General features: G+C 41.2%; 1 protein-coding gene across 1 annotated transcript; it reads right to left on the reverse strand.

The window, feature by feature from the left end:
- Positions 1-219: 219 nt before the first annotated feature.
- LOC138741770 (type 2 DNA topoisomerase 6 subunit B-like) lies at positions 220-26,713 on the reverse strand. Its single transcript, XM_069896057.1, has 7 exons — positions 26,523-26,713; positions 24,342-24,463; positions 15,630-15,740; positions 8,875-8,973; positions 6,195-6,312; positions 2,526-2,884; positions 220-1,597 (listed from the first exon to the last, which is right to left on the reverse strand). Exons 1-7 carry the CDS (start codon positions 26,686-26,688, stop codon positions 1,544-1,546), a joined length of 1,029 nt encoding a protein of 342 aa, XP_069752158.1. The 5' UTR covers positions 26,689-26,713; the 3' UTR covers positions 220-1,543.
- Positions 26,714-27,382: the final 669 nt, after the last annotated feature.

The following is a 27,382-nucleotide window of genomic DNA, read 5'->3' on the forward strand; positions in this document are numbered from 1 at the left end:
GTGCTGTATAATTTTAATTTCCTGGAACCTTGGTGAGTTTAGTTTGAGTTTTCTCAAACTAAACATATCTTGTTTCTCCTGGAAACAAGATATGGTTAAGGCCGCATGATCTGTATTCAACATCAGAATGGTACCTGACCACCAAATAGATTTGCTTCCCTTGACATATTCTTTCAATAATCTTTATTAGTACAACTTATACAAAGAAAAGACCAAAAATACATTAAAAATTACAAGAGTACCTATTAAATAAATCTCAGCTGTGGATTTCTAGTTTTGGCAGCTGAAACATCTCTAAAGGGAAATGAAAATAGTGTTTGAGAAATTATTTTGTTCTGATAAAGAAATTGCTCACCCCAGGTTACTTTTGAAATGAAATCTATATGGAAGGTCAACATAAGCACCTCCAATGGGATTAATCATCTGCTTTAAATCATTCAATCGCATTCCCATTTTGGAGTCCCATGTTATTAACAGCCTGGGATTGAACACACCACTGAGCAGCCACAACAATAGGTCAGAGCAAGAAGAAATTCACTTTCCGACTCCCCAAAGTCTTCCTAGCAGCTGCCAGGCTCAAGTTGAGAATGTAATGGATTTATCATCCCCCCACCTAATATATTTATTCCCTCCTCTATGCACTATAACTGTTCATGGGAATCATCTGCAAATTGCAAAGCTGTTTCCCAATTACGGACTTCAACATCACCAACCCTTCCTTCTCCCCTCTAAACCCATAATTTATACCATCTGGAAGAATGAGAACAATTAGGGAAAGGGCACATTTATGTTCCTCTCCATGAGGCACTTCCTCGGGACAATGAAATATCTCAACAATCCTTCATTGTCAGAGGTTCTAAACCGAAACTCCATGCCAAAGAGCACTGTGGGAACATCTTCACCACCAGAGTGCAGTCATCCAAGAAAGTTGCTCACAGTTGCCTTTTCAAGGGCAAAGAAGGATGGACAATTAGTTCTGATTTTATTCTGACATCTGTTTTATAAAATAACCAGAGTGGAAGAGCTATGGAGTGTATTTTACGGGCAACATAGCAAAAGGAGCCTCAGGTAGAAAAGAGCCTGATTTTTCCTTTCATTAGGACGACATTATTCTTTGTTTAGGTGAAATTGTGCAAGAAGAGTGGCCACTGTTTCAATGGTCATTGTAGATCATTGTAGATAATACTGTACCACGTCTACTGCACCTGTGATCTTTGTACTGAACTTCAGCCATATTGCGCATAGCTGTTCGATGCTTCTTACTGAATCAGACTGGGCAGAAAATGTCTCCACATGACTTCAAGGGAATGCACAGATTAGTGAGAGGGGAAAAAAAAGATCTAGGCATTTGGCATTTTCGATAGATTGATAAGAAAAGATCTTTAAAAACATTTCCAGTTACTCAGACAAACAAATAATTCTACAAATTTTCTTATCTGGTAAAATTTGGATGAATTTCTTCATGGATGCTTTGAATCCTGCTGCTATTAGTGCCAATGTGACAGCCTTCACGATTCATTATCTACAACCCATTGGTTAAACATCATTGAGTCCATTCAGATAAGTTGTGGACTTCCTGAAGCCACAAGTAATCCTCCTAAGCACAAGAGAACATCAAAATATGAATGTTATTATCAAAGGATCTCATTTACAATCTCCAAATTACCTTTTAATTGAATGCTTGAACTTAAATGAATCTAACTTGAGGCATTAGTTTTTTTTTCATTTCTCCATAATCGTTCTCAACATTGAAACAGATATTAACTCAATGTATCCATCCGATACATTTGATCGACATTTTATTACCAACAAGGTCTCTAAGTGTCATCCCAGTTCCATCCATGAAACCAGAAAAGGGTCATTGGATTTCACTGAAAGGCCTCAGATAACTTTTTCATAATTAAGATTAATTTAATTTTAATTTTTAAATTTAGACATACAGCAACGTAACAGGCCCTATGAGCCCACACCCCCAAATACCCCAAATAACCTATAACCCTGTATGTTTTGAAGGGTGGGAGGAATCTGGGGCACTTGTAAAAAACATACGCAGACACAGGAAGAACATACAAGCTCCTTACAGACAGCACCAGATTCAAACCAGGATCGCTGGCACTGTAATAGTAGATTCCTCTTTAGATAAGTGAAACATGGAAGTCTGTAGATGCTGTGATTGTAGCTGGAGGAACTCAGCAGGTCTCACAGTGCCAAATGGAGGCAAAGACATATAACCAACATTTTGGGCCTGAGCCCTTCTTTAAGGTATTTGTAAAAGCAGGCAGGCATCTGAATTAAAAATTTAGGTGGGGAGGGGGAGAGAATGGGCAATGGGACAAATACAGACCAACAGACAAAAGGTGTTAGTGGATGCGACACAGGAGAGGTGAGGAGGAAGGGTTGTTTGGAGCTCTGTAGTAGAGACAAAGGAAAGAGAGGGAAAGAAAAGGAGACATAGTGAACCAGAGAGGTTTATGTTAGCACCATCTGGGAGTCACTGTTAAAAACTTTGAACCTTGATTACAAACCTGATCTCCTGTTATATTTTTAAGGTTCTGCTCCTGACTGTTTAATTCACTGCCTTTCCCATCTGATGTTGATCTTGGAGGACCTGGCACTAAGATCTGTGTGGTTGCTTTCTCCAATGAGATATGATGTGTGCTAACATAGTCTGTCCTTGGCTGGTGACCAGCTCCACTCATTGTTTGTTTGGAAGGTCTACCGCACTGATCCACACAATTCTTCATTGTCAGAGGATTTGTTTTGTTCATTTCCAGTTGTCTTTTCCTGCTACCGGTTCTTTGTTCAAAAGTGGATGTGAGTTCTGGAGTCAGGGATTGATCACTGTGACAAGGAATGTCCCCATCCACAGAAACAGGCGATGAATCTGCACAACATAAGTAGGAATGGATTCAAAATCTTTTCATCCAAATATTATAGTCAGACAGCCAAAAATTAAAAAAAAATTTAGACATCCAAGTAACAGGTCATTTCGGCCCACGAGTCCATGCTGTCCAATTTACACCTCATTAACCTACACACCCAGTACATTTAGAACGTTGGGAAGAAACCGAAGCTCCTGGAGAAAACGCATGCAGAGACTGGAAGACTGTTAAAAAATCCTTACAGACAACATGGGATTTGAACCCCAGACCAGTCCCGATCACTGGTGCTATAAAGGTGTTGCGCTAACCACTACACCAACCATGCAGACAGAAATATTGCAAAGTACCATATATACTTATATAACAGTAAATCACATAACACCCCCCCCCCACCACCATTTTTGACCAAATAATCTGGAAATTTCCATACATCTTGTGTAAATATGACTCTAGTGTCTCACCTTGCCCCTGGCCACCCTCAGGCCAGAGCTATCAACACCTCAGACAACGCAGTTATCTCCCTTGGTCCCAACATCCCTCTTCCAGCATCCAGGCTGACTCTCTCGCCAGTTCCCACACCAACCTCACTCTGCACAAGGTGGACATCTCGGATCCCACAGGCTCATCCCACCACCACCACCACTCCTTACCTTTCCCTATCCCCTCACACCATGGGCATCACTGGGGGAGGGGGGGGGGTGGGGTGGCACCAAAATGACTGTCTACAAAAGTTTTGTGCAGTGTTTCAGCAAAAATTTATTATTTTTTATAAAAATATCCCTGTCATTAGTTAGAATAACAAAAACATTTTTCATAAGCCAAGTTCACATGTATCAATGTACCAACAAGGCTAAAACTATCTTACTTTTTGAACCTTCTAATGTGCTCTGGTCAGATTTGTCATTATTACCCAACGACGTTTCAAACCACGTGGTTTTGTCTGTATGCGCCACAGCAAGCGCTGTTGTTTTTGTTGCTGCTGGTGTTTTTATAGTTGCTGTTTTTGCCAAATGTTCGGGTATTTTAGCTCCAATATTGTGGTAATTAGTATTTGTGAACCTGTATCAATTACCTTTTTGAGAATGAAGTTGTATGATATTGTATTTTAAAGGTGTAATTTTAATTTTGCCAGTCTTTATCTCACTAATATTGCCAGTGATTATGTTTTGCGAGTAACATTACAACAAAAAGCATTTCTAAGTGTTCCGTATGGTCTAGTATAGAAGGAGTCCATGGTGGGGGGGGGGGGTGGGTTCGAGTTACCGCACTGGGTGAACCCAACCCTAGTGACACCACTGCCTCACACCTCTCCCTACTCTATTCACATCTCCTCCTTTGAGCTCCTTTCTTCCCACCTCAGCAACCCTTTGTGTTTTTATTTCAATCATGGTGTCTGCAGAATTTTGTCTTTTACTCTTATGGTTTTTGTTACATGGCAGGATTTGTGTTTTGATGCACAGACTCTTTGTTATCACATTAATTCATTGTGTTTTTGTCTTTATTCTTTTTGAGGTCATTTGGACTTCTGCTACTGATGCAGTATTTTGGATTTTAGTGTGAATTTCAGCCCTCAAAAGTAGTATTTGTGTCATAGGTAACCCCATAAATTTATCATTAGTTAAGTCAAATTTATTGTTATCTGATTGAACAAGAAACAGTGTTCTCCGGACCTCGGTGCAAAACATGCAAGCACATATCCAGACAGAACACACATACAGACAAATAATACATTTGCAGGACAAATATTCATCTATGCAAATAAATAGATAAGTATTGCTTTGTGAATATAAGAGTCTCTGATAGTCAGTGTGAGCAATTCCTTTGATCGTTTAGCGTTCTCACTGCCCGTGGGAAGAAGCTGTTCCTCAGCCTGGTGGTGCTGGCTCAGATATTCCTATTATCTCATTCCCAATGGGAGCAGCTAAAAGATGCTGTGCACAGGGTGAAAGGGGTCCTCAATAATTTTTGTGCCCTCTTCAGACAATGATCCCAGTAGATCATGTCAGTAGGGAGACTCCAGTGATCCTCTCTGCTGCTCTTATGGTCCTGTGGAGTGACCTGCAATCCACTTCTCTGCAGCAACCATGCCCACACTGTGATGAAGCTGGTCAGGATGTTCTCAATAGAGCTCCTGTAGAAGGCTGACATGATGGTGACCAGTAGCCTTGCCCGCTTAAGTCTTTTCAGGAAGGGCAGTCACAGTTGCACCTGACAAGTGAGGAATTATTGTGTGTCCATGATAGGTCATTAGTTAGGTGGACTCCAAGGAACTTGATGCTCTCTACACTACAGAATGTGCAGTGGAGGGTGGTCGTTTTTGGTTCTCCTGAAGTCCACGATCATCTCCTTCATCTTGTCGATATGGAGACTCAGGTTGTTACTCTCACACCCTTTTAAAAATGGTCCAGGGTACATAAGGTAGTTCAAATATATCACCATGCAAATACATCAATGAATATTTGCAATTTCTCAAGACAAGTTAATCTAAAACAAATAAGAAGAACATTAGTCCACTCTCACATCTCAAGTCCTGCAGCAAGGAGTGATCCAGCTCTGTGAAATTCCTTGCACAATGGTCAAATTTCAAGGATCCCCCTTCACGTTAACAATGACGCCTCAGCTCAAAATTGGCCACGGGTCTCCAGTTACACTAACACTCCTTCCACATTTAGCACTAATTGAGTAGAGGAAGGAAAGTTTCGGATCAGGTTCAATTTAAGGCGGCTAGATGGCTGGCAACATCACTGGGGCAATTGGATGGGAAGAAAGCAAAACAATGGATGAGAATTTCAACATCAAATGAGGCAGGGGTGGAAATAAAAGCACAGAAATGCTGGAAGAACTCAGCAGGACTCGGAGGAGTGAGGTGCGGAAGAATCCAAAACTTGACTGCTCAGGATTCAAGATTCTTTTATTGTCATGTATTAAAACAGATGTAATATTACACAAAATTCCAGTTTGTCTACCATATCAGGGAAGGGCAACCACAGACTGAAATCGTAAAATATATTTATGTCATCAGTAGGAGAAGTTTGGAAGAAACCAACTAAACTTAACTGCTTCACAGGGAAGGGGGCCCATAATTTACGGCAGAGTCCTAAGGGTATATAGCCATAAAAAGGTTGAGAATGGCTGGTCTAAAGTCTCCATATCAATGGTGTTTTTTGGGCTTTCTCAGATTTATGTAGGTGAGAGTTCTGATTAACATAATCCATCTGGAAGATGAACACATTTTGCGGAGATGCTGATGAGGTAGGATTAGGTTAGGCAGAGATCAGATCAAGCAGATTATCCCTATAGCTGAGGCAGTACCTTCGAGCTCGGAATAAATCCTCTGAAGGTTGTCTATCTCACACGGATTCTCCTGACCAGTTTCTGGAGTAACTGGGTCATTGCTCCGTTCTGTATAGCCACCACCTCCTGAACTAACCTGAAATTAAATAACAATGTTATTTTAGTGCAGCTGACATGCTGAGCAAAAATCAAAATCAAACCTCATTGCCAATCCAAATTGTTGGAATAATTGGAGATACAAATTTAAATTATGAGGAATTAAATGTATTGAATCCTATAGGAAGTAGGTATTTCACAAGAATATATCCCTTTGTCTGCTCTTATCACAGATGCAATGCCAATTTACACAAAAATGCTAGACAAGCTCAGCAGGTCATGCAGTGTTCTTTATGTTACATAACCAATCTTTCGGCCCTGAACCCTTCATCAAGGTATGAGCAAAATGCAGGCTGGTGCTTGAATAAAATGGGGAGGGGGGTGTGGGGCAGGAATACAGGAGGGAGGGCACCAGAGGAAAAGAAAGGTGAGATGATGGGGGAGAGGGAGGAATTGCCTCTGAATAGAGAGGAAAGGGCGTAGAGATGGAGGGATAGGGAGGAGGGTAATGACGCAACAGAAACCAGAGAAGTCGATGTTGATGCCACCTGATTGGAGAGTGCTCCAACGGAATATTAGGTGTTGCTCTTCCAATTTACAGGTGGCCTTGGTTCGGTTGTGCATTGGGCCATGGGGCCAATTGAAATGGTTGGCCATTGGGAGATGCAATGTCACATTATATTGGACTGTATAGCCAGATCATGAACTGTGGAAAAATCACCACATTCAAGAACCAAACCAGCAAAACAAACTCAAGTTATTGAAGTCCATTAAAACAGAAAGTGCAGGAAATAGTCAACAAGTCACCTAGTATCTGTGGAGATACAAATAAGTTAAATGTTTTAAATTTTTTAAATAAAAAAATATTTACAGCACAGTAGAAGCCGATTCAGTCATTTAAACCAGTTCTGCCCAATTCAAGATTCTTTTTATTATCATATAATAAAACAGAAAATGTGATATTACACAAAATTTCCTTTAGTCGACTGTAAGGCAGACAGATTTGCCATCAACAGGAATTATCCAGTGCCCCTTACAGTCAGTGAAAGAGTTGAGTTTTCTGTCATCTGATTGCACAAGTACAACACAACGAAACAGCATTCTCCAGTCTCAGTGCAAAACATGCAGATACGCAACCAGACAAAACTCACATACAAACAATACCTATGCAAGACGTATACAAATATACAAATAAATAGATAAGTATTGTTCCGTAAATATGAGAGTCTCGGATGATTAGTGTGAGCAGTTCCTTTGGTCATTCAGAATTTCACTGCCCGTGGGAAGAAGCTGTTCCTCAGCCTGGTGGTGCTGGCTCTGATCCTCCTGGATCTCTTCCCCAAGGCAAATAGTTGAAAAATTCTGTGTGCAGGGTGAAAGGGATTCTCAATGACTTTGCAAGCCCTCTTCAGACAACAATCCTGATAGATCACGTCAATGGGGGAGGAGAGTGACCCCAGTGATTCTCTCTGCCACTCTTATGGATCTGTGGATTGACCTCCAATCTATTTCTCCACAGCAAAAGAGAGTCCCATCAGAGTCACTGAGTGTCTATGGATTCACCGCCAGTGCTCCTGCAGCCTCTGCAGCCACACCATTGGGTATCTGAACTCCAGATCCAAACCTCCAACACAATCAGGAAGCTCTCAGCACCCTCTTAGTTACCACTTCAGCCAGTCAATTTATGGCGGCATGGTTAGTGTAAATAACATAAATAAATATATAAGTTTAATTAATAAACCTACAATGCAGTTACAGCACCAGCGATCCAGGTTCAATTCCGACATTGCCTGTAAGGAGCTTGTATGATCTCTCTGTGCCTGTGCGAGTTTCCTCCAGAGGCTCCAGTTTCCTCTCAATCTTCAAAATGTACCAGGGTTGTAGGTTAATTGGGTGTAATTGAGTGGCAAGGGCTTGTGGGCCGAAAGGACCTGTTACCATGCTGAATGTATGTCTAAATTTAAATTACACCCAAATTAACCTACAACTTCGTACATTTTGGTCGATGACAAACATGACTCTTCAACAGAACTAATAAAAGGCCATCCACCAGAATTGTTACTGTATATACGCTTGCAAAAGTTGATACCATGTAAAGTCAACTCCTTACTATTTGCCCCCAATATCTGGTATTTTCCATATATCATGTTTAAATGTCAACACTCCCCCCCTATTTTTTGGTCCTAGACGCCCTCCCATCTGAGCTCCCAATGCTCCAACTGCAGACTCTTGCCTAGTCCCTGGCCGCCAACATCCGAGGTCCTGACACCTCAAAAACAGACTTATCATCCAGTCCCAGCTGCCTGCCCGCCCATCTGAGCACCTGATGCCCTGAAGGTAGACTTTCCACCTGGCCCCAGCTGCCTGCCTATGGGAACTCCCAACATTTCAAATGACATAGGCACTTATTGTGGTCAAGAGTAGTTTGCGTGTAATAGTCAACCCCCAAAACTTAGTCCACAAAATTCAACTTTTACACATATACATGGTAACTCTTTTCTCTCTCCAAGGATATCGCCTAACATGCTAAGTGCTTCTGGTGATTTTGTTTTTATTTCAGATTTCCAGCATCTGCAGTATTTTGCATTTGGATTTAACATACTTGCTTAATATTGCAGACTCTGCTTGGGAGAAATCGATTCAGGATAACATTTTCTAGTGAACGCTGAAGTGAAATCTTCAATTCTTGTGTGTGTGAGACCTAGACAAAAAACAAGTATCTTGTAAATTAAATTACATCTATAATCATTTAAGCTTCAAAATTTCCAAGCAAATGTTTGTAACAAATATAGTTGAAACATAGTATAATGACATACTTATAGAGTTCCAATATCTAGTTGCATTGATAAAATACTTAATTTCAAATGCAGCATTGTGGGAAAACTAATGGCAGTGGAAAGTCAGAAGTGGAAATTAATAGGGTACACAGCATTTGAGGCTTCACTGTTCAAAAGAATGACCGCAGATTCTCTTCCTTAACTCCACTTATCCAACATGTAGTTTGCAACTGTGATCAATCTTACCTTGAACGTACTCATTGGTTGAAAATCCATATTCACTACCCCAGAGTGAAGAAATTTCTCAATTCAGACCTTAACGGTTAGTGCGATGCTAACCTTGTGAGCAGCTTTGGGCTCCTCAGGTAAGAAAGGATGAGTTGGGAATGGATCAGAAGGGGTTCATAAGGATGAATCCGGGAATGAAAGGGTTATCATATTAGGAGTGTTTGACAGCACTTGGCCTGTACTCGTTGCATTTTTGGAGAATGAGAGTGGAGGGGGGGGGCGGGATCTCAATGAAACATTTCAAATCTTGAAAGGCATGGACAGAGTAGATGTAGAAAGGTTATTTCCCATGGTGGGAGAGACTAGGATAAGACGGCACAACTTCAGGATTGAAGGGCGTCCACTTAGAACAGAGATGTGGAGGTATTCTTTTAGCCAGATGGTGGTAAATCTGTGGAATTTGCTGTCAGTTTATTGGGTGTATTTAAAACAGAGATTGATGGGCTCTTGATTAGCCAGAGCATCAAAGTTATGGGAAGAAAGCCAGGCAGAGTGACTGAGTGGGAAAATTGGATCAGCTCATAAAAGATTGGCAGGGCACCTATCTAAGTTTTTAAATTTTATTTACAACACAGTAGAAACTGATTCTGGCCAATTGCACCCAATTAATCATTAGATTTAGGAGCAGAAGTAGGCCCAATGGCCCATTGAGTCTTGTCTGCCATTCTAATCATGATCCATCCTCCCACTCAGCCTCACTCCATGGCTTTTTCTCCGTAACATTTGATGTATTGACAAATCAAATACCTATGAATTTCTGCCTTGAATACGGGTGCTCCTCAACTTACGTTGGGGTTACGTTCCAACAAACCCATCATAAGTCAAAAAAAGAATACTGGTTTACTGTATAATCCTGACAGCCCATTGCCCTGCTCTCTCCAGACTGCACTGTATCAGTTCACACACTGGTACCATTGCCCCGCTCTCTCCCCACAGCCCTGTATACCAAATACTGATCACACTGCCCAGCTCTCTCCCAACCGCCCTTTATCATACCAAACACTGATCCCACTGCCCTGCTCTCTCCCCACAGCACTTTATCATACCAAACAGTGATCCCACTGCCCTGCCCTCTCCCCACAGCACTTTATCATACCAAACACTGATCCCACTGCCATGCTCTCTCCCCACAGCCCTTTATCATACCGAACACTGATCCCACTGCCCTGCTCTCTCCCCACAGCCCTTTATCATACCAAACACTGATCTCACTGCCCTGTCCACTCCCCACAGCCCTTTATCGTACCAAACACTGATCCCACTGCCCTGTCCTCTCCCCACAGCCCTTTATCGTACCAAACACTGATCCCACTGCCCTGCCCTCTCCTGTCAGACCTTTATCATACCAAACACTGATCCCACTGCCCTGTCCTCTCCCCACAGCCCTTTATCATACAAACACTGATCCCACTGTCCTGCCCTCTCCTTTCAGCCCGTTATTCATACCAAACACTGATCCCACTGCCCTGTCCTCTCCCCACAGCCATTCATCATACAAAACACTGATCCGACTGCCCCGCTCTCTCCCCACAGCCATTCATCATACAAAACACTGATCCCACTGCCCTGTCCTCTCCCCACAGCCCTTTATCGTACCAAACACTGATCCCACTGCCCTGTCCTCTCCCCACAGCCCTTTATAATACCAAAGACTGATCCAACTGCCCTGCCCTCTCCTGTCAGCCCTTTATCATACCAAACACTGATCCCACTGCCTTGCCCTCTCCCCACAGCACTTTATCATACCAAACACTGATCCCACTGCCATGCTCTCTCCCCACAGCCCTTTATCATACCGAACACTGATCCCACTCCCCTGCTCTCTCCCCACAGCCCTTTATCATACCAAACACTGATCCCACTGCCCTGTCCACTCCCCACAGCCCTTTATCGTACCAAACACTGATCCCACTGCCCTGTCCTCTCCCCACAGCCCTTTATCGTACCAAACACTAATCCCACTGCACTGCCCTCTCCTGTCAGACCTTTATCATACCAAACACTGATCCCACTGCCCTGTCCTCTCCCCACAGCCATTCATCATACAAAACACTGATCCGACTGCCCCGCTCTCTCCCCACAGCCATTCATCATACAAAACACTGATCCCACTGCCCTGTCCTCTCCCCACAGCCCTTTATCGTACCAAACACTGATCCCACTGCCCTGTCCTCTCCCCACAGCCCTTTATAATACCAAAGACTGATCCCACTGCCCTGCCCTCTCCTGTCAGCCCTTTATCATACCAAACACTGATCCCACTGCCCTGCCCTCTCCCCACAGCCCTTTATCATACCAAACACTGATCCCACTGCCCTGTCCTCTCCCCACAGCCCTTTATCGTACCAAACACTGATCCCACTGCCCTGCCCTCTCCCCACAGCACTTTATCATACCAAACACTGATCCCACTGCCCTGTCCTCCCCCCACAGCCCTTTATCGTACCAAACACTGATCTCACTGCCCTGTCCTCTCCCCACAGCCCTTTATCGTACCAAACACTGATCCCACTGCCCTGTCCTCTCCCCACAGCTCTTTATCGTACCAAACACTGATCCCACTGCCCTGCCCTCTCCTGTCAGCCCTTTATCATACCAAACACTGATCCCACTGCCCTGCCCTCTCCCCACAGCCCTTTATCGTACCAAACACTGATCCCACTGCCCTGTCCTCTCCCCACAGCCCTTTATCGTACCAAACACTGATCCCACTGCCCTGTCCTCTCCCCACAACCCTTTATCATACCAAACACTGATCCCACTGCCCTGCCCTCTCCTGTCAGCCCTTTATCATACCAAACACTGATCCCACTGCCCTGCCTTCTCCCCACAGCCCTTTATCGTACCAAACACTGATCCCACTGCCCTGTCCTCTCCCCACTGCCCTTTATCGTACCAAACACTGATCCCACTGCCCTGTCCTCTCCCCACAGCCCTTTATCGTACCAAACACTGATCCCACTGCCCTGTCCTCTCCCCACAGCCCTTTATCATACCAAACACTGATCCCACTGTCCTGTCCTCTCCCCACAGCTCTTTATCGTACCAAACACTGATCCCACTGCCCTGCCCTCTCCTGTCAGCCCTTTATCATACCAAACACTGATCCCACTGCCCTGCCCTCTCCCCACAGCCCTTTATCGTACCAAACACTGATCCCACTGCCCTGCCCTCTCCTGACCGTGCTGTGTAACATTCTCCATCCTCTTCAGAATCATGAGCAGTATTTCAGTGCTTCAACCAAGTGGCCACAGGGCAGATTCCTACTGCATCATAGAAACTCAACTGCACTTTCCAATGGAGAGTACGCGTTGGAATCATAGGTAAGGGACTAGACTGGAAACGTTGACTGTCCTGTAGATCGGAGGTCAATCCACAGGACCCTGAGTGACAGAGAAGATGACTGGAGTCTCGCTCTTCCCCATTGACATGATCTACTGGGATCGTTGGTCTGAAGAAGGCATGCAAAAGTACTTGAGGATCCCTTCCACCCCGCACACAGTATCTTTCAGCTGCTCCTGCTGGGAAAGAGATACAGGAGGATCAGGTTAGAGGATCAGGTTGAGGAACAGATTCTTCCTCCAGGTAGTGAGAACAATGGAACTCCTCACATTAACCATCCAAGAATCTCATATTGACTGAACAATATTCACTTATTTATTTATATGAATACTTATCCTGCTTATGTATTGGTTGTCTGTATTTGTGTTATGTCTGGTTATGTGCCTTCATGTTTTGCACTGAGGACCAGAGAACACTGTTTTGTCAGGTTGTAATTGTGTAATCAGATGACAATAAACTTGACTTGATTACCCATGGATGCTGTCTGACTGCTGAGTTCCTCTAGCAATTCTTTGACCCCATTATCGCTTTGACTGAGAGCATCTAACATTACAAAGGCTATTGATCATGGATTTACAGGAGAATATTAGATATCATTAAGACCTTGCCAAGAACTGAAGCCAGAAGTCACGAGGGTAGCATTTTAGAGAAGATTAGGGAGGCATGGCGTTGTGGATGGTAGGTCCAGAAAGCTGGATTCATTGCTGACTCTCTAAGCTGTTTTTATGGAGTGTTTACATTCTTCCAGTAACCTCACGGGTTTCCTTCAGGTACTCCAGATTCAACCCACAACCCAAATGTGTGAGTTGATGTGTACATTGACCATTGTAAATTGCCCTGAGTCTATAGGTAATTGGTAGACTTGATGAGCATGAGGAGGAATAACAAAAAACATATTTTTTTACTTTCAAGATTCAAGATTTAATTTATTGTCATTATAATCTTCTTTGGCTTGGCTTCGCGGATGAAGATTTATGGAGGGGTAATGTCCACGTCAGCTGCAGGCTCGTTTGTGGCTGACAAGTCCGATGCGGGACAGGCAGACATGGTTGCAGCGGTTGCAAGGGAAAATTGGTTGGTTGGGGTTGGGTGTTGGGTTTTTCCTCCTTTGTCTTTTGTCAGTGAGGTGGGCTCTGCGGTCTTCTTCAAAGGAGGTTGCTGCCCGCCGAACTGTGAGGTACCAAGATGCACGGCTTGAGGCGATATCAGCCCACTGGCGGTGGTCAATGTGGCAGGCACCAAGAGATTTCTTTTGGCAGTCCTTGTACCTCTGCCTCGGTGGCCAGTGGAGAGCTCGCCATATAACACGATCTTGGGAAGTGTCATATTACATGAAATTGCTTATGTCTTCTGTAAGGCAGATGGATTCACCATTGGCAGGAATTGACTGAAGTGCCTCTTACAGTCAGAGAAAGAGAAGCAAAAGAGAATTCCCCCCAGAGTCACCAAGTGTCTGTAGATTCACCTCCACTGCTTCCGCAGCTCCTGCAGTCACGCACAGTCCAAACCATTGGTGACCCGAGTTTCAACATGGTCAGGAACCCTTCAGCACCTTCGTCACCCTGTTGCATCCCAGTTCTGTTACCTGGTACCCCTTCAGCCAGTTTTGATCCAGTTTCCAGAAGTCCGCAAGCCAGTGCGAGTCTCCCAACAACAGTCTCCAGCAGCTCACATCCTCCATGGATTCCTCGCCTCGAGTCTATTTTTCTTGCATACAGTTTGCATTTACTAATAAGTAGAATTATCCCTAGCCCACAGGTAAAAGAATCCCAGGATTGTATGCTATGTCATGCATGTACTCTGACAATAAATTTGAACTTTGACTTTGGTCAACATGAGGCCCTGTTTCCAGACTATCTCTCTCTATAACTCTCAGATGGTACAGTAATTCAATACAGCAATAAAGTCTCAAACAATTCAGCATTTTCACTGACAGCTGGTAGAGCTTGCACTCCACCACTAATTGTGAAGAAACAGGGTCAAGCCTGGAGCTGCCTTTCGCAGAGAGCCAAAGTGGGCTTAAGCTGAAGCCCACTCCTAAATCAGAAAGCAGACTGTTCTCTAGTCCCCATCTCTATGGCTTCTATGGTGTAGATAATAGAACATAGAACACTACAGCACAGTACAACCCCTTTGGCCTTCGATGATGTGCCAACCCATATATTCATTAAAAAAAGGTACTAATCCCTCCATACCCCATAACCCTCCACTTTTTCTCCATCCATGTGCCTCTCTCTTAAATGCCCCCAATGTTTCAGCCTCCACCACCACCCTGAGCAAGGCATTCCAGGCATCCACAACTTCCTGCGTAAAAAAACTTACCATTGATGTCTCCACTAAACTTCCCTCCTTTCACTTTGTACAGATGTCCTCTGGTGTTTGCTGATTTTGCCCTGGGGAACAGGAGCTGGCCGTCCACCCTATCTATGTCTCTCATAATCTCTGTCAAGTCTTCTCTCATCCTTCTATGCTTCAAAGAGAAAAGTCCCAGCAATGCTAACCTCGCCTCATAAGACTTGTTTTCCAATCCAGGTAACATCCTGGTAAATATCCTCTGCACCCTCTCCACAGCTTCCATATCCTTCCTATAATGAGGTGACCAGACTGAACACAATAAATGTGGTCTTACCAAAGATTTGTAGAGCTGCAACATGACCTCTCTACACCTGAATTCAATCCCCCTATTTAACTATCCTATCAACCTGTGCAGTGACCTTGAGGGATGTTTGGATTTAAACCCCAAGGTCCTCCTGTTCATCCACACTCTTAAGTAACTGATCATTAATCCTGTACTCAGCCTTCTGATTTTTCCTTCCAATATGCATCACCTCACACATACGGATTGAATTCCATCTGCCACTTTTCCTGTCTATATCTCCTACTTGTACCACCTTCTGATCACATTTGCTAATTAGGTGTGCCAACCCCACTGAAGGATTCCAGTACATACCTTCAAGAGTTCAAGGGACTTGGTTCTAAAATCATGATTTGTACTGCATGATATGACACTCTGAATGGCATCACAGATAATATGGGTAGCAGTTTGCACTCTTCTCCGATTCTGAGGAGAGAAAAATTCAATGACTGGGAGAACAGCAATGGTAGGACACCCTTTCTCAGTCAGAATAATACTAAACACAATGAAACTCCAATAATCTACTATCCAGTGACTATATTCAGAAAAACTGATGACTTGGCAACAGGTACAGCAGGTGAGTTTGCCTCATTTCCTTTCACCCTTGCTGTAGTGTTCTGTGGTTAGTAAGGGATAACTTAAAGTGGTATGAGATGGAAAAAAAAGGTTGAGAACCACTGCCCTAGCCCGGGTTCCATGCTCCCTATAAACTGACTGGGTTTACTGAAATATTTATTGTAGACTGTAATTTTTACAGTGGAGTGGTTAGTGTAACATTATTACAGTGCCAGCGACTCCAATTCGAATCTGGCACTCTCTTTAAGGAGTTTATACATTCTCCCCCTGTCTGCATGGGTTTCCTCTGGGTGCTTCGGTTTTCTGCCAACAGTCAAAATGTACAGGGGTGTACGTCAATTGGGTGGAACTCAGCAGCCAGAAGTGCTTGTTACTGTGTTGTATGTTTGAATTTTATTTAAAAATTAAATTTAAAAATATTAAAAAACATTTTCATTAAAACTGTTTCGGTGATGAATAGCTGCGCCCCACTTGGAAAGGTCACATGCAATGTCAGGAAGTGATATAACACCTTCCTAAAAACCTTATTTAGAGCATAAAGATACCTCACTGGCAGTAATATAGGGTTACAATCACTACTGGCTAGCCTGTAGACCTCTGTAAAGATTTTAACAGTGTGGTATTATCGTGTCTCCATGTGTTTTACTGTAAAATGGGATGCTCTTTATTTGTGTTTCTTTTACTTTGTTCTTCTGTTTAAGAGGAGGGGGTGGGGGGAGGGGCTTTCTTGGTATGATTGTTAAATATATTTAAAATTATAAATATTACAAAAAAAACTGTTTTGGAGTGTTAATAAGAATAATATTCACTAGCAAAGTCCCAATGTGCCACAATTTTGGTGGAAGCATTAGGTATTAGATTTTTTTTCCTATTAAGATTGTGATGGAAGATTTTGGCTTTCTCAGAGCCAAATGTCAGTTCAATGTGACACCAATACAATTACTGGAGCACTACTGCATTAAAATGGAGCTTATGATACCCTTCGATATGTTCAAGGTTTAGCTAACAGCCCTTAAGAAGGTTTGACAGTCATTAGACATCAGAAGCATCAAGCTGAGGAACAACTTCTTCCGATGGGCAGAGAGATGCTGAATGTCTGCTGAAACAACTTCCTGTGACTCTGGCTGGGTGGTGAGGGTCCTTGAGGAAAGAGGCTGCTTTCATGAGACACCGCCTCTTGTAGATGTCCTTCATGGAGTGAAGACTGATGCCCATGTTAGCATTGGGTGAGTTCACAAGCCTCTGTAGCTTTTCCTGTCCTGTGTATTTAAATTGAGATATACAACACGGTAACAGGCCATTTCGGCATACGGGTCCATGCTTCCCAATTTACATTCAATTAACCTACACCCTCGGTACTTTTTGAAAGGTGGAAGGAAACTGGAGCTCCCAAAGAAAATCCACGCAGACACAAGGAGAATGTACAAATTCCTTACAGACAGCGCGGGATTAGAACCTACGTCCTGATAGCTGGTGCTGTAAAGGCATTGTTCTAACCGCTACACTAACCATGCCACCATGAACCTCCATACCAAACAATGATGCAAGTTTTTGGTGACATACCAAACCTCCTCAAACTCCTCATGAAGTATAGCTGCTGGTGAGCTTTTTTTCGTGATTGCATCAATGTGGAGGCTCCAAGATAGATTTTCAGAGATGTTGGCACTCAGGAATTTGAAGTTCTTGACATTATCCACTGCAGGCCCCTTGATAAAAACTATGTTCTCCCAGTTTCCCCTTCCTTTTTTTAAATAATTTTAAAAATTTTTCATACTGTGAACCATATCAACCAAAATACATACAAACATTTCCCTCTTAAATATACAGTGGCGTTTTCTCCCCTTTATTCTCCCCTACCTTTCCACCCCCCCTCCAAAACCAATAAACATTCAACATATACAATAAAACTATTAAACAATGTCATCACACAATGAAAAATAAACAAGAAAAATGTGTCATTTACTTTTACACACTGGATAAAGTCATTTTGTCTTCTTATCATTTTAGGGGGCTGGTGATCTGAGGCAAGCCCTCTCTGTTGTGTTCCATGTACGGTTCCCAAATTTGTTTGAATAATGTGACTTTATTATTTTAATTATATGTTATTTTTTCCAATGGAATACATTTATTCATTTCCATGTACCATTGCTTTATTCTCAGGCTCTCTTCTGATTTCCAAGTTGACATTATACATTTTTCTGCTACTGCTAAGGGTATCATAATAAATCTTTTTTGCGCTTCATCCAGTTTGAGGCTTAATTCTTTACTTCTTATATTACTTAGAAGAAAGATCTCTGGATTTTTTGGTATGTTGTTTTTTGTGATTTTATTTAATATCTGATTTAGATCTTCCCAAAACATTTTCACTTTCTCACATTCCCTAATTGCATATACTGTTGTTCCCATTTCCTTCTTACAGCAAAAACATCTATCTGATAGCATTGGATCCCATTTTTTTTTTTAACTTTGGGGTGTGATATATAACCTGTGTAACCAATTATACTGTATCATGTGTAACCTTGTGTTTATTATATTCTTCATAGTTCCAGAACATAACTTTTCCCATGTTTCATTTTTTATCTTTATGTTTAAATCCTTTTCCCACTTTTGTTTGGATTTATAGCTTATTTCATAATTTTCCTTATCTTGCAGCTTGATGTACATGTTCATTATAAATCTTTTAATTATCATTGTGTCTGTAATCACATATTCAAAACTGCTTCCTTCTGGTAATCTCAGTCTGTTTCCCAATTTATCCTTTAAGTAAGCTTTCAGTTGGTGATATGCAAACATTGAACCATGAGTTATTACATATTTGTACTTCAATTGTTCAAATATTAAAAAAAAACAATTTTCTATTCTTTTGATCCCTTTTCTCTCCCATTCTCTAAAGGAAAGGTTATCTATTGTAAAAGGGATTAGGTGATTTAGCGTCAATAATAATTTTGGTATTTGGTTTTTTTTTCCATATATTGAGTAAATGATGCAATACTGGTGAACTTTTATATTGTACCACCTTTTCATCCCACTTATAAAGTATATGCTCCAGTACCTTCTCCCCTATTTTATCTAGCTCTATCTTAGTCCAATCTGGTTTTTCCCTTGTCTAACAAAAAAATCTGATAAATTCCTAAATTGTGCTGCTCTATAATAATTTTTAAAGTTTGGTAACTGCAAACCATCTTGGTTGTACCTTTCTGTTAATTTATCTAAAGCTATCCTCAGTTTCCCCCTTTTCACAAAAATTTCCTTATTATTCTCTTCAGTTCATTAAAGAATTTCTCTGTTAAGGGAATTGGTAACAATTGGAATAGGTATTGTATCCTTGCGAAGACATTAATTTTAATGCAATTTACCCTCCCTATCAACGTTAGTGGTAATTCTTTCCTATATTCTAAGTCTTCCTGCAATTTCTTTATTAATGGCTGATAATTTAATTTGTACAAGTGGCTTAAATTATTATCTAACCTAATACCTAGGTATCGGATTGCTCGAATTTGCCATTTAAATTTTAAAATTTTTTAAAATTCTGTATAATCCGCATCACTCATTGGCATCACTTCACTTTTATTTGTGTTGATCTTGTACCCCGATATTTCTTCATACTCCTTCAATTTCTTATGTAGTTCTTTTATTGATATTTCTGGTTCTGTTAAATATACTATGATGTCATCTGCAAATAAATTGATTTTATACTCCTTCTCCTTTATTTTTATCCCTTTTATTTTATTTTCTGTTCTTATCAGTTCTGCCAATGGTTCTATTGCTAAAGCGAACAATGAGGGGGATAATGGACATCCCTGTCTAGTTGACCTACTTGATTTAAATTGGTTCGATACATATCCATTTACTGTTACCTTCGCCAATGGTCCATTATATAATGCTTTAATCCAATTAATATATTTTTCTGGTAGATTGAACCTCTGTAATACAATAATTCCATTCTATCCTGTCAAAGGCTTTTTCTGGGTCTAAAGCAACAGCCACTGTTGGCATCTTATTTCCTTGAACTGCATGAATTAAATTAATACATTTACAGACATTATCCGCTGTTCATCTTTTCTTTATAAATCTAGTTTGATCTTGTTTTACTATTTTAGGTACACAATCGGCCAATCTGTTTGCCAATAATTTTGCTACTATCTTATAATCTGAATTAAGTAGAGATATTGGTCTATATGATGCTGGTGTTAGTGGATCCTTCCCCGTCTTTGGTATTACTAATTATTGCTGTCTTACATGAATCTGGCAAGTTTTGTGTTTCTTCTATCTGGTTCATTACTTCCAGGAGAGGAGAAATTAATAACTCTTTAAATGTTTTATAGAATTCTATTGGGAGTCCATCCTCTCCAGGCGTTTTATTGTTCAGCAGCTTTTTTAAAATATCCTGTACTTCCTCTATTTCAAATGGTTTTATCTGTTTGTTTTGTTCCTCTTATTGCAGTTTCGGCAGTTCAATTTTAGCTAAAAACTCTTCTATTTTATCATCTTTCCCCTCGTTCTCAGTTTGGTATAATTGTTCATAAAATTCCTTAAAGTTCTCATTAATCTCCATTGGATTATATGTAATTTGTTTGTCCTTTTTCCTTGACGCCAATACAGTTCTTTTAGCTTGTTCTGTTTTAAGTTGCCAGGCTAATATTTTGTGTGTTTTTTCTCCTAGTTCATAATACTTTTGCTTTATTTTCATTATGTTTTTCTCCACCTTATACGTTTGTAATGTTTCATATTTTATTTTTTTGTCTGCCAATTCTCTTCTTTTTGTTATATCATCCCTTTTTGCTAGTTCCTTTTCTGTACTTACCAACTGTTCTATTTTCTGATTGTAGTCCTTTTTCATCTTAGTTACATAACTTATTATCTGCCCTCTAATGAAAGCTTTACTTGCATCCCATAATATAAATTTGTCTTTCACTGGTTCTGTATTTATTTCAAAGTACGTTTTAATTTGGCGTTCAATAAACTCTCTAAATTCCTGTCTTTTAAGTAGCATGGAGTTTAACCTTCATCTATATGTTCTTGGTGGGATGTCCTCCAGTTCTATTGCTAATAACAGGGGTGAATGATCAGATAGCAACCTAGCTTTATATTCAGTTTTTCTAACTCTCCCTTGAATATGGGCCGACAACAAAAACATATCAATCCTTGAGTATGTTTTATGCCTACTCGAATAATATGAGTATTCCTTCTCTTTCGGGTGCTGCCTCTTCCATATATCCATAAGTTTCATTTCCTGCATTGATTTAACAATAAATTTGCCCACTTTATTCTTTTTGCTAGTCTTTTGTCCAGTTTTATCTAACATTGGATCCAAATTAAGGTTAAAATCCCCTCCTAACAATATATTCCCTTGCGTATCTACAATCTTCAAAAAAATATCCTGCATAAACTTTTGATCCTCTTCATTAGGTGCATATATATTGAGCAAATTCCAAAATTCTAAATATATCTGACATTTAATCATTATATACCTCCCTGCTAGATTGATTATTTCCTCCTCCATTTTGATTGGTACATTTTTATTAATTAATATAGCTACACCTCTGGCTTTTGAATTATATGATGCTGCCGCTACATGCCCTACCCAGTCTGTTTTTAATTTAAATATTTAATTTAAATATTTAATTTCTTTAATTTAATTCCACTTCAGTTAGATGCGTTTCCTGCACAAATGCTATGATTATTTTTTCTTTTTTCAGGAAATTTAATAGCCTCTTCTGTTTAATTTGGTTATGTATTCCATTAATATTTATAGTCATATAATTCAACATGGCCATCTCATATCCTGTTTACACCTCATTTCCACTTACTCACCACCATCATTCCCCCTTTTCCCCAGTTTCATCTGTTTTCCCTTTTTAAACTCAATGTATATCAACACGTTTAAAACATAAAATACTTCAACAATTCCCACATCCAATATTCCCTTAGCCCCAAATGTCCACCCCCCCCCCCCGAGTTGCCCTTTATCCCTTGCTGAGCAACAACAACTCCCCTCTCCATTTGAATTGTGAACCCACTTGGAACCGTCAACTGATTTCACAGTGACGGTTATTCTCTCCCACCCAACCCTGCCTGAAAACTTTTTTTTAAACATATATAACAAAGTTCACCCTCTTTTTTTCCCTTTACTTCCTTTCTTTCCTTCTCTTTCCCTTCTTTAGTTCTTACATATACATTATTTTTACATCCTTATATATATTTTATCGCCATTCTTCATTCTTGTTACAACTCTTCATCTCTCCTTCTGTCCTGCAGGCGTTCTGCAAATTCTCGTGCTTCCTCCGGATCCGAGAACAGTCTGTTTTGCTCCCCAGGGATAAATATTTTAAGCACAGCTGAATGTCTTAACATAAATTTATACCTTTTTTCCATAGGATCGATTTTGCTGTATTAAACTCCTTCCTCTTCTTTAAGAGTTCAAACCTTATGTCTGGGTAAAAAAATATTGTTTGACTCTTATATTCCAATGGTTTATTGTCTTCTCTAATTTTATTCCTTGCCCGCTACGGTATATTTTCTCTTGTCGTATATCTCAAAAATTTTACTAAGATGGATTTGGTTTTTGCTGTGTCTGTGGTTTCGGAGCTAGTGTTCTGTGTGCTCTTTCTATTTCCATTCCTTCCCGTATTTCTGTCATTCCCAGGACCTTTGGGATCCATTCTTTTATAAATTCCTTCATATCTGTGCCTTCTTCATCTTCCTTTAGGCCCACTATTTTTATGTTATTTCGCCTACTATAATTTTTTGTCACTTTCTTCCAATTTTCTTAAGTCATTCTCTTCCATTTCTACCGCCGTTTCTCATTCTTCCACATTTTCTAATCTTTTCCCTTTTTCTGTCATGACCAGCTCTAATCTATTCATTTTATCTTCTGTACTTTTCATTTTTCTTTTAATTTCATTAAATTCTAATGTCAACCATTCTTTTAATGCTCTCATTTGTTCTTGAAAAAAAACTTTATCTATATTCTGTCCATCTCTTTTACCTTCTATTTCTCTGTGCAGATCTTGTTCTTCTTTTGTGTCTGTACCTGTGTTTGTGTCTTCTTCTCTTCCTTGTATCTGTGTCTCTTCTGACTTTACTGATGAGTTGCTTGTCTCACTTTGCTGGGCTTCTTCTTGCTGTTAGTCCTCTTCTTCTGGGCTACTCATCTGTTGAGCCTCCTGCTGCTGCTCTTCTTTCCTTTCACTCCCTTTCCTCTTCCAGCTGAGAGTCCTGGTGTCGGGCATCCCTCAGCTGGTTGCGTTGTGTTTGCCCGCTCCTCTGCTGAGCCCCCTTCCCGGTGGTGTTCTCCTTCTCCTTAGTAAGCGCACTTTTGTTCGGCTCAGAAAGCCATTTTTGCAGTCCAGCGGTTGTGACTCTGCAGGATCATCACCAATCTCGGAGTATGGGTTCTTTTCTCCACAACGGCTTCCTGTTTCTTCATGCAGGTAAGGCCTTCTCCTTTCTCTTCCAACGTCTTTTCTTTTTTTCCCGTTGTTTTACTTTTTCCTTCTTGGGTGCCATTTTCTTTCTTTTCTCTACAACTTTATCTTTTATTTGTTATATTTTGTATTTCTTGAACTTTGTATTTTCTTCACTTTATTTCTTTTCTGGAGAGGGCTGGTATTCCCCTACCAGCCACTACTCCATCACGTGACTCCTCCCCAGTTTCCCCTTCCTGAAGTCTGTTCCTTAGTTCTGGTAACATTGAGTGCAAGGTTGTTGCTGTGACACCACTCAACCAGCTGATCTATCTCACTCCTGTACACTTCCTCATGGCCATCTGTAATTCTGCCGACGACTGTGCAAATTTGTAGATAGCATTGGAATTGTTCCTTGCCACACAGTCATGGGTGTCCATAGCCAGTAGAGCATTGGGCTAAGCACGCATCCTTGAGGTGTGCCTGTGTTGATTGTCAGTGAGGAGGTGATGTTATTTTCAATTCGTACTGACTGTGATCTTCCGATGAGAAACTAAAGGATCCAGTTGCAGAGGGAGGTGCAGACCCCAAGTGTGAAGCTTTTTTTAATGTTTTTGAACTTCTCCATGTAAAATATTAATAGTTTCATTTAATAGTCTAACTACATTTGTAGAACCACAATGTAATATTACAAAATAATTTGCTATAAGAAATTTATATTTATCTATTTTGCTTGTAGGGCAAGACATTGGCATAAAGGTTAGTGCAATGCCTTTACAGTACCAGTGATCGGGACCAGGGTTCCAATCCTGCGCTGTCTGTAAGGAGTTTGTTCATTCTCCCTGTGTATGTGTGGATTTTCCCAGGGGCCCCTGGTTTCCTCCCATTGTTCTAAATGTACTGCAAGGTTAATTGGGCGTAATTGTGTAAATGTCCAAATTTTAAAAAAATTATAAATATCTGGTCAAGTCACTATTGGGATAGCAATCATATTCCACAACTCTAAGTCACTTTTTTTGTATGACATCTGATAGTTTAAAGTTACCTTTCTCAGCTGTATGTATTCATCCAAAATTCTATGAAGTACAGGCCGAATGCACTCACTCAGAACATCTTTATTACAGTTCAGAATCTGGCCCAAATGTTCCACAACAAATTGTTGTCCTCCTTTTGAGAGAATTAGAGTAACTGTTGAACAGTTATTTAAAGCCAAGATTGGCATGCCAAAGGCAAACATGTAGACGTCCAATTGCATTACAACAGGTAAACTCCAAGCAGGGTTTCACTGTCAGTATCTTGTCCTTCATTTCATATTTACATTCATATTTAGCAAGGGATAGGGAAATAAACAAGCGTGGGGAAAGGGGAAGGGGGGGAGACAGAGGATAAGGGGAAAGACAGAGATAAGGGAGGGGAGAGGTAAGGTGAGAGATGGGGATAGGGAAGGGGAAGAGACAGGTGATAGGGAAAGGGAGTGATGGAATGGGGAGAAATGGAGGAATAGGGGAAGGGGAGAGACAGGAGGATGGGGAAGACAGAGGATGGGAAGAGAGGGACAGGGGATGGGAAAGGGGAGAGATGGGATAGGGGAAGAGGAGAGAGGGGAATAGGGGAAGGGGGACAGAAGTGTGATAGTACAGATTCTATCACCAATGTGTATATGTACAGATGGTAGTGTAGGATGACTGTGATTGGCTGAGAGTGTAGCAGGTCTTAAAGGATTGCTCCTAGCCAGACCAGGTCATTCTGGACTGGTTGACCTACTTGTGATATGCTCCATTCTTTTAGTTAATCAAAGCCTTGGTTTGGATCAACAAGTCTTTGGTTCTTTCGACACGCATTAGGGTCGTGCATTAGGGACGTGCATAAGTGAGATGAGGATAGGTGAAAGGATGAGACAGGGGAATAGGGGAAGGGGAGAGACAGCAAAGGGAAGAGATGGGGATAGGGGAAGGGGAGTGATGGGGAAGGGGAGAGTTGGGGGATGAGGAAAGATGGGGATAGGGGAGGTGAGAGATGGGGACAGGGAAAGGGGAGAGGGGGTTAGGGAAAGGGAAGAGAAGAGAGGAATAGGGGAAAGGAAGGGACAGGGATGGGGAAGGGGAGAGAAAGGGATAGGGGAAAGGGAGATGGGGATAGGGGAAGGGGAGAGATGGGAAAGGGGAAGGAGAGAGATGGGGATAGGGGAAAGGGAGAGATGGGGATAGGGGAAGGGGAGTGGGGGGATAGGGGAAAGATGGGGATAAGAGGAAAGACGGGGATAGGGGAAGAGAAGAAATGGGGATAGGGGAAGGAGTGAGACGGAGCTGCAACAAGAAAATATCAGCTTATTTAACAGCCACAATTAAACTTTAAAGGCAATGACTGCTTGAGAACTAGTCACAGAGATGGTCTAAACCCCATCCCACAAGTATTCCCCCCCTTAGAACTTCATATACCTTATATATACGTGCAAAAGTCGATCTCATGTAAAAGTCAACCCCCTATTTTTGACCAAAAAATCTGGAATTTTCCACTTAACTCATGTAAAAGTCGACCCTAATCTCTCACCTTGGCCTCAATTGCAAACTAACCCCTTGGCCCCGGCCACTAGCCCATCGGAGCTCCCGACGTCTCGAACGTGGATTCTCACCTTGGCCCTGGCTGCCCGCCGATCAAACTCTCAATGCTTCAGTCAATGCAGCTACTTACCACAGTTCTAAACTCCCCCGTGGTAGGACATGTGTTTTGTTGTGTTTACTTTAATTCACTGTTTTTGTTATTTATTCGTTTAGAGATCATTCTGCTATTGATACTTTAGATTTCTTCTGTGAATTTCATCCCTCTGTAATAGTCGACCTGATAAATTTAACATTTTTAAAAATGGTCTCCAAAATTCGACTTTTACATGAGTACATACAGTATATATTTTGTAAAACTTAGGCCATTCAGTCTATAAAGACTATGCTTGCTGTCATGCCCCCAGATATTTCCCCTTAACCTCTCGGTCTGAATTGTCCATCATCTCTCGATTTCCTTTCACTCACCTGCACTGCAAGCAATTTACAGTCACCAAGTTAACCTTCCAACCAACCCATCTTAGACAATGAGAGAGAGAGCTACAATATTGTTCATTTGCATTGTGAGACCCATTGAAATGCAAATGGAAAAAACAAAAGGATTCTGACAAATATGGCAAAAAAATGTCAAAGCCAAAAGATGTTCAAAGAATAATCTGTAATAATACCAATTATATCCAACAGCTCCAAATGAAAGTTGTCCCAGTATTTAATGAAGAGGAAAAGGAGGACCACCTGCTCCTGAGTTTCACTGCATTCAGACCAGGTATCGTTCATAATTGGTTGAACATTGTAACTGATATCTGGACAAGCTAATCCTATAATACAAAGCATAAGTATTAAAAACAAATGACATAAAATGCTTACCAATTTCTTTAATCTTATAATGCAGTTATGAACTTTTAAGATACCCTTCAAAGGGTCCACAAGCACTTAAATGAAATGGCCGTATCTGGTGTATGATCCAGGGTTCAACAGCAGAATTTTTTTCACCATCACTATACACGCTTTATGCAAATTTGCTTTTACGAAGAAACTGGTGTTCGCCTTTACAAAAAAATGAGGCAAAAGCAGCGAGCCATTATCAAGGCTGCGGGCGCACCCCGAGCAGCTCCTTCCCCGGGAACTACGATGAGATGTCAATAGATAACCCTCTTCCTCTCTCTCTCCTACATCCCGGTCTCCTGTACCACCCACCAACCTAACCTCCAAAGACTCAGCCTAACTACCCTGTACATACATTATTTCTACTTTATAGGCTGAGTATTTATCATATAATTCCTGCTTTTAATAAATGTTAGTGTTATTTTAAGTTTTATGTGTTATTTGGTATGATTTGGTGGTTTTTTTTGGGTCTGGGAGTGCTCAAAAATTTTCCCCTTCAAAATCAATGGTAATTGTTTCTTCACTTTACACCATTTCAGATTATGAAAGGTTCTGTAGGAACGCTCTAGTTTCATAAAGCAGGGTATACCTGTATTATCCATTTCTTTTCCCCTCAGACCACTGACAGTAGTTACAGTTTCTG

Source organism: Narcine bancroftii, chromosome 8 (genome assembly GCF_036971445.1).
Source record: "Narcine bancroftii isolate sNarBan1 chromosome 8, sNarBan1.hap1, whole genome shotgun sequence".
Classification (NCBI taxonomy): domain Eukaryota; kingdom Metazoa; phylum Chordata; class Chondrichthyes; order Torpediniformes; family Narcinidae; genus Narcine; species Narcine bancroftii.

Coding starts and splice junctions, on each gene's coding strand:
- LOC138741770 (XM_069896057.1), bottom strand. CDS start 26,688: ATGCTTTGTATTATAGGATTAGCTTGTCCAGATATCAGTTACAATGTT. Junction 6,313..8,874: donor GAGTCTGCAATATTAAGCAA/GTATGTTAAATC, acceptor ATTTAATTTCAG/GTTAGTTCAGGAGGTGGTGG. Junction 1,598..2,525: donor AAAATATAACAGGAGATCAG/GTTTGTAATCAA, acceptor TCTTGTGCTTAG/GAGGATTACTTGTGGCTTCA.